General features: G+C 37.4%; 1 protein-coding gene across 1 annotated transcript in view; it reads left to right on the forward strand.

The window, feature by feature from the left end:
• Positions 1-14,010, forward strand: part of LOC103204725 (calcium-binding mitochondrial carrier protein SCaMC-1-like) — a 97,520-nt gene that overhangs the window by 50,231 nt on the left and 33,279 nt on the right. The window contains exons 5-6 of the mRNA XM_007949925.1: positions 3,032-3,190; positions 8,127-8,279. Coding sequence (XP_007948116.1) covers positions 3,032-3,190; positions 8,127-8,279 — 312 coding nt within the window. The remainder of the gene's footprint in view (positions 1-3,031; positions 3,191-8,126; positions 8,280-14,010) is intronic.

Below are 14,010 nucleotides of genomic sequence, written 5' to 3' on the forward strand. Positions count from 1 at the left end.
TACTGAAGGAAGAAGTCGAAGCTGCACTGAAGGAATTGGCGAAAAACAAGGCTCCAGGAACTGACAGAATACCCATCGAGATGTTTCAACAAATGGATGCTGCTGGAGGCACTCCCTTGGCCATGCCAAGAGATTTGGAAGAAAGCTACCTGGTCAACTGACTGGTAGAGATCCATATTTGTACCCATTCCAAAGAAAGGTGATCCCATAGAATGTGAAAATTATCAAACAATATCATTAATATCACATGCAAGTAAAATCTCACTGAAGATAATTAAAAAATGGTTGCAGCAGTGTATTACCAGAGAACTTCCAGAAATGCAAGCTGGATTCAGAAGAGGATATGGAATGAGGGATATCATTGCTGATGTCAGATGGAACTTGGCTGAAAGCAAAGAATACCAGAAAGATGTTTACTTGTGTTTTACTGAGTATGCATTTGATTGTGTGGATCATAACAAATTATGGATGACATTGAGAAGAATGGGAGTCCAGAACAATTAATTATACTCATGAGAAACCTGTACATAGACCAGGAGGCTGTTGTTTGAACAGAACAAGGGTACACTGCATGGTTTAAAATCAGGAAGGGAGTGCATCAGTGTTGTATCCTTTCACCTTACTTATTCAAGCTGTATGCTGAGCAAATAATCTGAGAAGATGGACTATATGAAGAGAAATGTGGCATCAGGACTGGAGGAAGACTCATTAACAGCCTGCGGCATGCAGACAACACAACTTTGCTTGCTGAAAATGAGGATGACTTGAAGCACTTACTGATGAAGATTGAAGACTACAGTCTGCAGTAAAGAAAACAGGACCTCTGGTAGCATAGTGCCTGAGGCACTTCACTGCTAACCACAAGGCTGGCAGTTCAAACCCACCAGCCACTCCTCAGAAGAAAGGTTGGACAATCTACTTCCATAGTGATACCACCTCAGAAACCCAAGGAGGGGTCGCTATGAGTCGGGTCTGACTTGATGGCACATAACAACAAGAACAACAACAAGAACAACAACATTAAAAAACCCAAAAATCCTCACAACTGGACCAATAAACAGTGTCACAATAAATGGAGAAAAGATTGAAGTTGTCAAAGACTTCGCATTACTTGGTTGTACAATCAACACCAATAGAAACAGCAGTCAAGACATCAGATGATGTATTGCATTGGGCAAATCTGCTGCAAAAGACCTCTTTCAAGTGCTGAAGAGCAAAGATGTCTCCTTGAAGACTAAGGTGTGCCTAATCCAAGCCATAGTATTATCAGTCACCTCATATGCATGTGAGAGCTGGATGATGAATAAGGAAGACCAAAGAAGGGTTGATGCTTTTGAGTTTGGTGTTGGCAAAGACTACTGAAAGTACCTTGGACTACTAAAAGAACGAACAAATGTATCCTGGAAAAAGTGCAGCCAGAATGTTCCTTGGAAGTGAGAATGGTCAGACTTTGTATTACCTACTTTGGTCATGTTGTCAGAAGGGAAGGTATCATGCTTGGTAAAGTGGAGGGTCAACAAAAAGGGGAAGGCCCCCCATGAGATGGATTGACACAGTGGCTTCAATGATGGGGTCAGGTATGACAAGGACCGTGAATCTGGTGCAGGACCAGGTAGTGTTTCGTTCTATTGTACATAAGATCGTTATGAGTCATAGATAACTTGATGGCACCTAACAACTACAACAACAATGGCTAATGATTGCGAGCATCTCTTCTTGTGTTTGTTAGCTGCCTGAACGTCTTCTTTGGTGAAGTATCTGTTAATGTCCTTTACTCAGTAAAAACTTGGATTTTTTTGTCTTTTTGTTGTTAAGGTGTTGGAGATTTTTAAACTCAGTTTTAGAGATTAGACCCTTGTCAGCTATGTCATAGTCCCAATTGTTTTTTTCCCCCAGTCTGTAGGTTCTCTTTTTATTCTTTTGGTGAAATATTTAGTATGAGTATAAATATCTATTTTTTGTTGTTGTGTTGTTATGTGCCTTCAAGTCGGACCCGACTCATAGCGACCCCTCCTTGGGTTTCCAAGATGGTATCACTACGGAAGTAGATTGCCCAACCTTCTTTCTGAGGAGTGGCTGGTGGGTTTGAACCACCAGTCTTCTGGTTAGCAGTCAAGTGCCTTAGGCACTATGCTACCAGAGCTCCTATCTATTTTTTTGGAAGTTTCAATTATCTAGTTTGTCTTCTGCTATCTGTGCATTTTTAGTTATGTTTGATATTCTATTTATGTAATAGATTAGGACCCCTAGCTTTGTCCCTATTTTTTCTTCTCTGAATTTTACAGTTTTAGTTTTTAAATTTAGGTTGTTGATCCATTTTGGGGAGCTCTGGTGGTGTAGTGCCTAAGGCATTTGACTGCTAGCCAGAAGGCTGGCGGTTCAAACCCACCAGCCACTCCTTGGAAGGAAGGGTGGGCAATCTACTTCCATAGTGATAACTTCCTCCGAAACCCAAGGAGGGGTCTCTGTGAGTCAGATTCAACTTGATGGCAGTGCATTGCATTGTTGTTGATCCACTTTGAGTTAGTTTTTGTGAATGCTATGAGGTATGGGTCCTGCTTCCTTTTTTTCTACAGATGAGCATCAGTTTTGCCAGCACCATTTGTTAGAGAGAGAGAGACTATCTCTTTCCCATTGAATGGACATGGGGTGACCATGAATTGGAATTGACTCAATGGCAACAGGTTTATTATGTGGCAGGTACAGTGGTGGGTGACTAGGACAAGGAGCCCTATGCTCATTGTTTACATTTTTTCATGGAAGAGCTTAGTCTAAGTAGTTTAAGAATATTGAGATATTTAAATTGAAAATAACTCTAATGGAAATTTATTTTTCATGAAATCTATTATGTGACTGTTATTAACATCATTTAGTTTAGTACAAGTGCTGAGAAAATTGCCAGTCTTCATTGACAGGAGATAGGATATGAAAAAAAGTCTTGATCCTTGTAAAAAGCTGTCCTTTTAACTTGTTCTTGTGTTTATATTTTTCTTTATTGCTGAATTTGCCCTTCCCCCCTCTATTTTATCAGGTAATTGACATAGGTGAGAGTATAGCTATTCCAGATGAATTTTCCGAAGAAGAAAAGCAATCTGGAGATTGGTGGAGGCGTTTGGTGGCAGGAGGAATAGCTGGTGCAGTCTCACGGACAAGCACAGCTCCGTTTGAACGCTTGAAAGTCATGATGCAGGTAGTTTGCATGCTTTACATACCCCTTAAGACTTAAAGTAAGTTGAAAAATCCTTGATGATTTTCAAAAGAAATATATTAAATGTTTTGGCATGTTTCATACTATTCATTAAAACTCATTTTATTTTTCATTTTTGTAAAGTGTGAGTTTTATTATTTTCAATAACAGATGTCTTAATTTCCTTAAAGATGCTTCTATGCTATTTAAATTTTTATTTGAAAAACTAATAGAACTACTCTATTAGAATAATAATAATAAGGAAGGCCAAAGAAGAATTGATGCTTTTGAGATGTGGTGCTGGTGAAGAATGCTGAAAGTACCATGGGCTGCTAAAAGAACTAACAAATAAGTCCTGGAGGAAGTGCAGCCAGAATACTCCTTGGGAAGCGAGAATGGCTGGACTACTTTGGTTATGTTCTCAGAAGGCACCATTCTCTGGAGAAGGATGTCATGCTTGGTAAGGTGGAGGTCCGTGAAAGAGGGGAAGGCCCTCAATGAGATGGATTGATACAGTGGCTGTGGCAATGGGCTCAAGTATAGCAAGTATCATGGAACTGGAGAGGGACCATGTGGTGTTTCGTTCTGCTGTGCATAGGGTCACTATGAGTTGGAGACAACTCGATGGCACCTAACAATAACAGCAACTCTATTAGAAGCTTTTTAAGAAATATAACTAAATCCATAAAAGGACTGGAAGCTCTGGTGGCATAGTGCCTAAGGCATTTGACTGCTAACCAGAAGGCTGGCGATTCAAACCCGCCAGCCACTCCTTGGAAGGAAGATTGGGCAGTCTACTTCCGTAGTGATACTGTACACCTGAAAAACCCAAGGAGGGGTCACTGTGAGTCAGATCCGACACCACGGCAGTGAGTTTGGTTTTTTATAAAAGGACTGGTAAGATACTAATATATGGGGCATTTCTGAACTATGACAACAACAAACAGCGTGATTTTTACTCTATTTAAGAAGTAATAATATCCCTCAGAATTTGGAAAGAAATTACTTAGAGTATATTATTTTAAATGTTGTTTACTTACTTTTATTCGATGACTAATAGATTTCTATAGTTATAAATGAGTTAATCTGTTAAGTATAATTAAAATTCCTAAATAACTTTTAATATTTGCTGAATAATTTTTCTTTAAGGATATCAAAATTAGCAATCCACGTCTAGTGAATATAAGTTTGTAATTAAATTTATGGGAGCTCTGGTAGTATAGTGCCTAAGGCACTTGACTGCTAATCAGAAGGCTGGTGGTTCAAACCCACCAGCCACTCCTCGGAAGGAAGATGGGACAATCTACTTCCGTAGTGATACTGCCTTGGAAACCCATGGAGGGGTTGCTATGAGTCGGGTTCGACTTGACGGCACATAACAACAACAACAATTAAATTTATAAGCCTGGGTGTTTTATTGCTTTTGGTGATGGATTATTAAAAATCATTATTATATAATGTTCGTTAATTGTATAATAATCGTAATGTTGTATAATTAAGAGCAACTTAATGTATTTATACTCTTACCCTATTCCAAAAAAGATGAACCATCTTAATTAAGAACTAAACTTACATAGATATGTAATTTTTGGAAAATAAAAGCTGTTAGAAGGATAGGTTTTTTTGGGAGTGGGGTATGGTAGTAAATTAGATATTTTTTTACCCTTAACAGAATTTATAATGTAGTAGGGATAATAATATAATGCGATATAAGTGCTGTTCTTCAGCAGGGTTGATTCCATATGTAACCTACCTTCTATTCAGTCAGGTGACTAAATTTAGCTGGTAATTAGGAAAGAGCAGAGTTTGAAAATAGAAAATCCAGCTTCCTCAATGACTGGGCCTATGAGAAAATTTAAAAAATGAAGTATAAAGAAAAAATATTTGGAGATAATTTGGAGCTACACAGAGATGGAGACAAGATGAGAGAGGAGAGAGATGGGAAAGGGAACAATAAGAAATATTAAAGAAGGATAATGTATTTATTTTGTGCCTATCATGTGCTAAACTAAAAAAAAAAAACTTCACTGCCACTGAGTTGATTCCAACTCATTAGTGACCCCCTTTGGGTTTCTGAGGTGGTAAATATTTACGGAAGTAGATTGCCCAGTCTTCCTTCCACGGAGTGGTTGGTGGATTTGAATCCCCAACCTTCTGGTTAGCAGTCACATGCCTTAGGCACTATGCCACCAGAGCTCCTGTCATGGGTTTGCTGCTGGAAATACAGAGATGCTCAAAAACCTTATAGAGATATAAATAACATATCTATGTGACAATAATGATGTTATTGAAAATAGTAGTTATCACTTATGAGAGCTTGCTGTGTACAAGATAGAAAAATACCTATGGATATTGTAGGGACACAAGATAGGGATAATCAGTTCTCCAGTAGGATGGAAATGGATCAGTGGATTAGGGAGAAAAAGTATGGACTAAAGAGGTAGCACAGAATGAGGAAAAAAGAGAAAAGAATAAGGGAGCTGGATAGAGAAGAATAGGAAGAGGTTGAGAGGTGAATAGATAGAAAAGGAAAATACAGAAGAAGTGAAAAGAAAAAGAAGGAAAATGAGAGGTGAAAAATGGCTCAGTAATGGGGAGTGAAGGGTAATATAATGAGCAGCAAGAAGGAAGAGAGTTTCTACCTCTTTTATATCATTTTGGATCACATCTTATGGCATATATATAAGGAGCCCTGGTGGCACAGTGGTTAAGTGCACAGCTGCAAACTGAAAGGTTGCCAGTTTGAACACACCAGCCTCTCCATGATGTGACTGTGTGCTTCTGTAAAGATTATATATAACCTTGCAAACCCTATGGGGTAGTTTTCCTCTGTCCTAAATGGTTGCTATGAGTCAGAATAGACTCGACTTGCCATTAATGGGTATATAGGCTGTCCCTGGGTTATGGATGTCTGACTTATATACAACCCATAGTTACAAACCAACCTATGTATAACATATATTAACAATTTGAGATACATACAATGGTTTGTAATAACAGACTGGCTCTACTTTGCAACCTGCACCAAAACATTATTATTATTATTATTACTGCACTATTATTTGAAAGATGTTTTAATGTATCTGGAAGTGTTTCTTTAATGTTTTTTATTCATAGAAAGGTACACTATATACTATACTAAGACAAACATTTGACTAACTGACATTAGAAACAACTTGTACCTAACTGTTCTGGCTTATGTAGAAATTTGACTTAAATACAGATTTAGGAACAGAATTCATTTGTAATCTGGGGACTGCCTGTATATATATATTGGAGGATGAAATGGGTTCATTAGAACTTGTTTATTGATGGAGGTGTTACTGTGTGAGTTTTCGCACAACTAGAAAAGAACACTGTGAACTACAGAAGGTATATGTGTTATGTGATGAGAAGTAGTATAATGTCGTTTAAGGGGACAGACTTTAGAGTCAAGGAGACCTTTGGTTGAATTATGGCTTTGCTACTTTACTTTATCTTTTAATTACTTTATCTCTTCCAATTAGGTCTATAAAATAGGGATCATTATACCATGATTAATTGAAGGATTAAATAAGATTTTATAAAGTGCTTAGCATAATGTCTGGCACATAGAACTCAAAAATGAAGGCTATTATTTTTATAGAGAAATAAGATGAATAGATATCACTGTTACTATTTTATCAAAGCCTAATTAAAGTTTATACAGTTATTTGATCTTTTTAAAATTACATTTTTAAAATAAGCATATGTTTACTAAGAAAAATCTGGGAAATGGAAAAGTAGAAAGAAAAATTATCTGCTGTCTTTTCACAATTCAAAGTGATTATTATTCACATTAGTGAATTTCCTTCTTGTCCTTTTATTCTGTATATTTTTTCATTCCTGGTTAATTTAACAGTGGTTGAGTGCTTGGCTGCTAACTGAAAGGTCAGTGGTTCGAACCAAACCCACCAACTTGTGGGAGTAAAGACCTGGCATTCTGCTCTTGAAAATATTACAGCCTAGAAAACCCTGTGGGAAAGTTCTGATCTGTCCTGTAGACAGACCACTATGAATTGGATTTGACTTGAAGGCATACAACAGTGCTTACTTTGTAATAATTTTATACTCTCATTACTGTTTCTATGATTAACAGAATAACGTGAGCATCTTTTCATGTTATTTTATGTTCTTGATAATGACTATTCAGTAGTAGTTTAAGTGGATGTATCAAAATTTATTTTATCATATTTTTCCTTTGTCTGGACATACAAATGTTTTTGAATCCCCCTCTTTTTAAACTATTATCTATGATTTCATGAATGATCATTCTCATCTCTTGTGAGTAGAACCAGTCTGGAAAACAACTTGGCAACATATATCAATAGTCTTAAAAATGAGGGTATCATTACTTAAATTTACAGAAATATTTTCTAAACAAATAACACTACATATTAAAAAAATACATTAATGAACATTTATAAAAACTAAACCAAACTCACTGCCATTGAGTCAATTTGACTCATAGTGACCTCTCCTTGGGTTTCTGAGGTGATATCTCTATGGAAGTAGATTGCCCAGAAATAACACCTATTGAAATTTTGATGTATTTCCATCCATTTTTTTTTTTTAGGTGTATTTCAATGCATGCTTTAATAATCTTGTACTATTTTAATAGCAACAGTATATCCTGCATTTTCTGGTAATTAAGTTATTCCTATTTTTCTTAAGTTATTTTTTTTCTTTGATGTGTTAGATTAATTAAAGTATATATTTGGGAACAACAAACAATATATAAATTTTATATGTCTCTGAAGGAAAATTAAAATGGTGTTGAAAGTCATGAATTTATACATATTTATTTATAATTATTCTATTAGCAATAACAATATCAATGCAATATTACTAACAAAATTAATTCAATATAAATTCTAAGTAAATTAATGAATGGATAAATGAATTTTCTGTTCATTTTTAGGTTCATAGTTCAGGGTCAAGGAAAATGAGATTGATTGGTGGTTTTAAGCAGATGGTGAAAGAAGGAGGAATTATTTCTCTGTGGAGAGGAAATGGTGTAAATATTTTAAAAATTGCACCAGAGACAGCACTCAAGTTTGGAGCCTATGAACAGGTAAAATGTGGAATTTTATAACAAAGGGCAGATTTTAAATTTAATTTTCTAAAAATTAGACATTCATGAAAGAGAAAGTTGGAGTATGCATTAACAGTTGTTATCAATGTGAAAATTAGTGACTGTTTCTTCTCAGGTGACTATTCTACTATTTTCATATTGCTATTTGCAAGAGAAGCCCTATGGGTTATATTATATTATCATAACTAATACTTATTGGTAATTCTTTTAATTTCAATAGCACTATAATCTCTCACAAAACATTTTATAACTAGTTTTTCCTTTGAAAATTGTAATGTTTTATATTAAATTTATTAATGATTAGGACATCAGTCTCTTAGTTTAATGAAGTGATGAACAAATGAAAATGTAACAAATTGTAAGATTTGTTAATCTGATTTAAGATTTTATTTTGCTTAAATTCACTTTGAGATGAGAGATACTTATTTTCAAATGTTATTTGTTGTGTTAGAGGCCAAGAGAGAGCACTGCATGTGCTTCTCCAGTTTTCCATCTTCTTGCACTGGGGATTCCGTCTGTGTATCTTGAAGGAATTGTCTTTTCTCTAAAAATTTTTATAGCATATAGATTATAGTACAACTTTATAGGATCTTGGCTGACAAAGTCATAGGCCCTCAAAAATTTAAGAAAATATGAAAGATTAATAATATCCTTTCCCAACTCAAACAGATGGAATGAATTGGACACTGGATTTAATTGTAATGTACATCCTAAAAAAATTCTTTAAATAGAGATGTATTTATGCATTCAACAAGTATTTCTTTTATCAGCAAGTGTTTCTTGTGTTCCAGACCCTGTCCTAGGTGCTGGGGGTATAGCAGTAAATAAAACAGACAAATCCTTTCTTTGTGGAATTTATATTAAAATATAGATTGAAGAGATAAAGAAACAATGTAAAATGCATGGTATGTCAGGTGGTGATAATTACTGTGGCCAAAATAGAGGAGAGAAATTGGAGAGAATAGGAAGAGACAACTCTTTCAAGGATTTTTGCCGTGAAGAGAAGGGAAACGGATTGGTAACTGCAGAGAGACATGGGATCAAGAGTATTTTTTTCTAAGACAGAAGAAGTAACAGCATGTTTGTATGCTTAAAGGAATGATCTAGTAGAGAGGGGACCATTGATATTTCAGGAAAGAGAGGAAGGTATTGCTAGAGGGTGTCCTTGAATCCGTGAGGGAATGAGAGGAGATGGGAACCAATGCACATGGAAAGGATTTGGCCTCTGTCTAACAGGAGGGAATTAGAATCCATTCTTGCAGCTGTTCCCAAGGCTAAGTGATATTTGTTGCTCTTCTACCACCTATTTCAGATTTTCCCCACTCTTGGCCAGTACTTTAGCTAGTGTAGGTTTCTTGTCTTGTGGGATGGCCAGATTGTTACCCCTGAAGGGTCTGAACTCTTGGTTGCTTTGTCCTTTTCTGTCCTTGTTTGCTGTCATTGCCACTTGTTTGCTACCACTGCCACTGTTACCACCAGGCATGAAAGCACTAAATGTATAGTAGTTATGGATTGAATTGTGTCACGCAGAAATAAATGTTGTAAATCCTAACCCCTATACCTGTGGTTATAATCACATTTGGGAATGGTTGGTTGTTAGGTTAATGAGGTATGATTAGTGTAGGATGTTTTGAATCAATCTCTTTTGAGACATAAAAGGAGCAGATTAAGCAAGTAAGCAGAGATGGGGGAAAACAGATGCCACACCACCTAAAGATCACCAAGGAACTGAGAAATAGAAAGTAAGAGACACGGTCCTTCCTAGAGCTGACAAAGAGAGAACGCTTTCCCCTAGAGTCAGCCCCCTGAATCAGGATATCTAACCTCCTACACTGTGAGAAAATAAATTTGTTTGTTAAAGCCCCCCACTTGTGATATTTCTGTCGTAGCAATAGTAGCTAACTATAAGACAACTACCTACCTGTACATCCTTGGACCTTACTATTTCCCTGAAAGTGGTGTGATTTCCACCTGATGGCAACTAAAGTGTGTTTGCCTGAGAGCTTTTTTTTGACTTCTGGAGCTTGCTTTGCTCCTGCAAATAGCAGGCTGGAAGTTATAGGGAATTAAAGTCTCTGGGTGCAGCCTTCACTAATGACTGATGGATAAAACCTCAATGTCCTGTCCCTTGGTGGGGATAACTCTGAGGTGTGTGCTCTGCATTGATTCCCAGAAGTCTCCAGCAAGATTAGGCTTCATTTGCCTACAATAGCAACTTGCTTGATAACACAGATTTTATTCACTTTCTTCTATACTTTTCCTTACATCCTCAGTCCTCTACAGGGGCACCAAAAAAAACAAAACTCACTGCTGTCGAGTCGGATCCAACTCATAGCGACCCCTCCTTGGGTTTCCAAGGCAGTATCACTATGGAAGTAGATTGCCCAACCTTCCTTCCGAGGAGTGACTGGTGGGTTTGAACCCCAGCTTTCTGATTAGTAGTCAGATGCCTTAGGCAGTATACCACCAGAAAGCACCCAATAAACAAGGTAAGCAAAAGCTTACCCATGCTTACTTACTAATCTGTAGTGAATAGTTTTACATGTTTCACCACTTGCTGTGGTGAAAAACATCAAACTGTTCACTACAGATTAGTAAGTAAGCACGAATAAGCCCACACTTACCTTTCTTACTGAATACTCTGTCACTGTCAGGGACTGTAAATTTGAAAAGAGGCTTTGATTCTGTAGGAAGCTGCTGTGCGGTTGGGAGAGACACAGATATCAGCCATACCTAAAAGCAAAATACTTGGTGTTGTGAAAAAATGTGAAGGTGTTCACTATAGATTAGTAAGTAAGCACAAGTAGGCCTATTCTTACTTTGCTTATTGGGTAATCTGACACTGGACCTCTACGAATATTTTCTGGGATCACCTCCAAAGCTTTGTCTCAGAGTCTACTTCTGAGAGAACCTAAAGAAGATGACTTACTCAGTTCCAGAAGGAAGGGACCATCAGTTCTCAAAGTATTCGCCAGTGAAAACCTTATGAATATGAAACATTGTCCGATATATTACTGGAACCTTAAAAAAAAAAAACCAGACTCACTGCTGTTGAGTCAGATCCCACTCTTAGCCACCCCTCCTTGAGTTTCTGGGGCAGGGGAAGTAGATTGCCCAATATTCCTTCCGAGGAGTGGCTGGTGGTTTGAACTGCCACCCTTCTTGTTAGCAATCAGGTGCCTTAGGCACTATGTCACCAGAGCTCCCAAAACCTTTAATAGGTTATTCAAACATTCTATCAGCTTGGCCACTTCTGGTGTTGTGGTATATGGAGGGCTTGTAAATCTGGTGGCCACATAGTCAGTCTGTCCTAAGATCCAGTAACATACCAGATGCTGCTTTTCAGGGACCTTCCATGCAGTTCTCCTGTTGGAGCTTGTTAGTAACTACAAATGGTATCCTTATATATTGTTGTTGTTATGTGCCATTTCATAGTGACCCCCATGCATAACAGAACGAAGAGTTGTCTAATCCTGCACCATCCTCAGAATTGTTGCTATGCTTGAGCCCATTGTTGTAGCCACAGTGTTAGTTCATCTCATTGAGTGCCTTGCTCTTTTTCCCTGATACTCTACTTTCTCAAGCATGACGTCCTTCTCTAGTGATTGGTCCCTCCTGACAAACATATCCAAAGTGGGACAAAGTCTCACTGTCCTCGCTTCTAAGCAGCATTCTGGCTGTACTTCTAGGACAGATTAGTTCATTCTTCTGGCAGTTCATGCTATATTTAATATTCTTTGCCAACACCACAATTGAAAGGCATTGGTTCTTCTTCAGTCTTCTTTATTCATTTTTTTAAAAATTATTGTTAATACCTCTAACTCTATTGGATCTGCTAATTCAGAGAGCCCCAGTGTCAGGGCAGCCAGCACTCTAGCTTGGACCTTCTTCTCCTACTTTAGGCTCCACTAGGAGCTTTCAAGTCATCTGACATATAGATCAGAGGAGTACCTCAGGCGCAGTAGGTGCTCCCTACAAAATTCAAAGAAACTCACCAAGGAGAGTGCTGCATTCTTAGTGGTAGAGATTGCAAGGTACTTGTCTTTTACCTTGTTGTTCTTGCCATGTGCCGTTGAATCGGACCTGACTCATAGCGACCCCTCCTTGGGTTTCCAAGGCAGTATCTTACCTCAGAAGGGGGATATACTCTCATGCTCCAGAATGATTGAACACCTAAAAAATTCATTTCTATGTGGCAGGTCCTTGAATCTTTATAGATATATCTTGTACCCTTTGACATACATGTAATTTACTAGAGCATTTAGAGTACTTACCACATCCTATTTATCAGATCTGATCAGCTATCGTTAATATAGTATAGTGTAACAGTGTGATGTTCTGTGGAATATCAAGATCATCAGGTCTCTGTAGATTATATTGTACAAAACAATTAATATACATCCCTACATGAACTACTTATTATTCTTCTTACAGATGGGCATTGGAAAAATGCATTTGCCAGATCAATAGGTGCATACTAAGTCAGAGGTTTTGTTGATCTATTCCAGTTGAGACATCACATCTGACATAGACTCTATGATTGGGGATATGGCTTGGTTAATTTTTACATCACCCTCTGTGTTTACTTCCATAGTGATGCTGCCTCGGAAACCCAAGGAGAGGTTGCTATGAGTCAGGTCTGACTCGACGGCAAAGAACAACAACAAATTCCCATGCACCTTTCTATGTCTTCCTCTTCCTCAATGCCACTGTGTTGATCACTCACATTTGGTGCATTGCCCTTTCCTTCACCCAAATCAATATTTGTCTCTGCCTATCTAGCAGTGTTCCCTTCCCTTCTCCCATCCTTGGTGACCAAAAAAGAAAGTCTCTTTCCATATATAAACATTTCTTTGACTTTTCACAATAGTGGACTAATACAATATTTGTCCTTCTGTGATTGACTTATTTCACTCAGCATAATGTCCTCCAAGTCCATCCACATTATGTGGTGTCTTGCAATTCTACATTATTCTTTAGGATTGCATAGTATTCCATTGTGTGTATGCACCATAGTTTGGTTATCTACTCTTCTGTTGATGGACATCTAGGTTGTTTCTATCTTTTTACTATTGTAAATAGTGCTGCGATGAACATGGGTATGCATGTATCTGTTCTTATCCTGACTCTCACTTCTTTAGGATATATACCTCGTGATGGGATTGCTGGGTCAAATGGTATCTTTAATTCCAACTTTTTAAGGAATTGCCATACCGCTTTCCACAGTGGTTTTTTTTTTTGTTGTTGTTTATCATTTTACAGTCCCACTAGCAGTATATGAGAGTTCCAGTCTTTCCACATTCTCACCAGCATTTGTTATTTTCTGTTTTGTTGAGGTTTGCTATTAGTGCCGGGGGGGCAAGATGGTATCTCATTGTTGTTTTGATTTGCATCTCTCTAATTGGGCAATCTACTTCCATAGTGATATTTCCTTGGAAACCCAAGAATGGGTCGCTATGAGTCATACCCGACTCAACGGCAGTGAGTTTTTCATAGGTAATGATCTTGAACATTTCTTCATGTGTTAGTTGGCCACCTGAATATCCTCTTTGGTGAATTCTTGTCTTCTGCCCATTTTTTAACTTTTTACAATAACGGACCAATACAATATTTTGCTTTTGTGATTGACTTATTTCACTCAGCATAATGTCCTCCAAGTTCATCCATGTTATGCGATGTTTTGCAGATTCTACATTATTCTTTAGTGTTG

This window comes from Orycteropus afer, unplaced genomic scaffold (assembly GCF_000298275.1).
Source record: "Orycteropus afer afer isolate SDZICR_OR568_19922 unplaced genomic scaffold, OryAfe1.0 scaffold00010, whole genome shotgun sequence".
NCBI classification, from domain to species: domain Eukaryota; kingdom Metazoa; phylum Chordata; class Mammalia; order Tubulidentata; family Orycteropodidae; genus Orycteropus; species Orycteropus afer.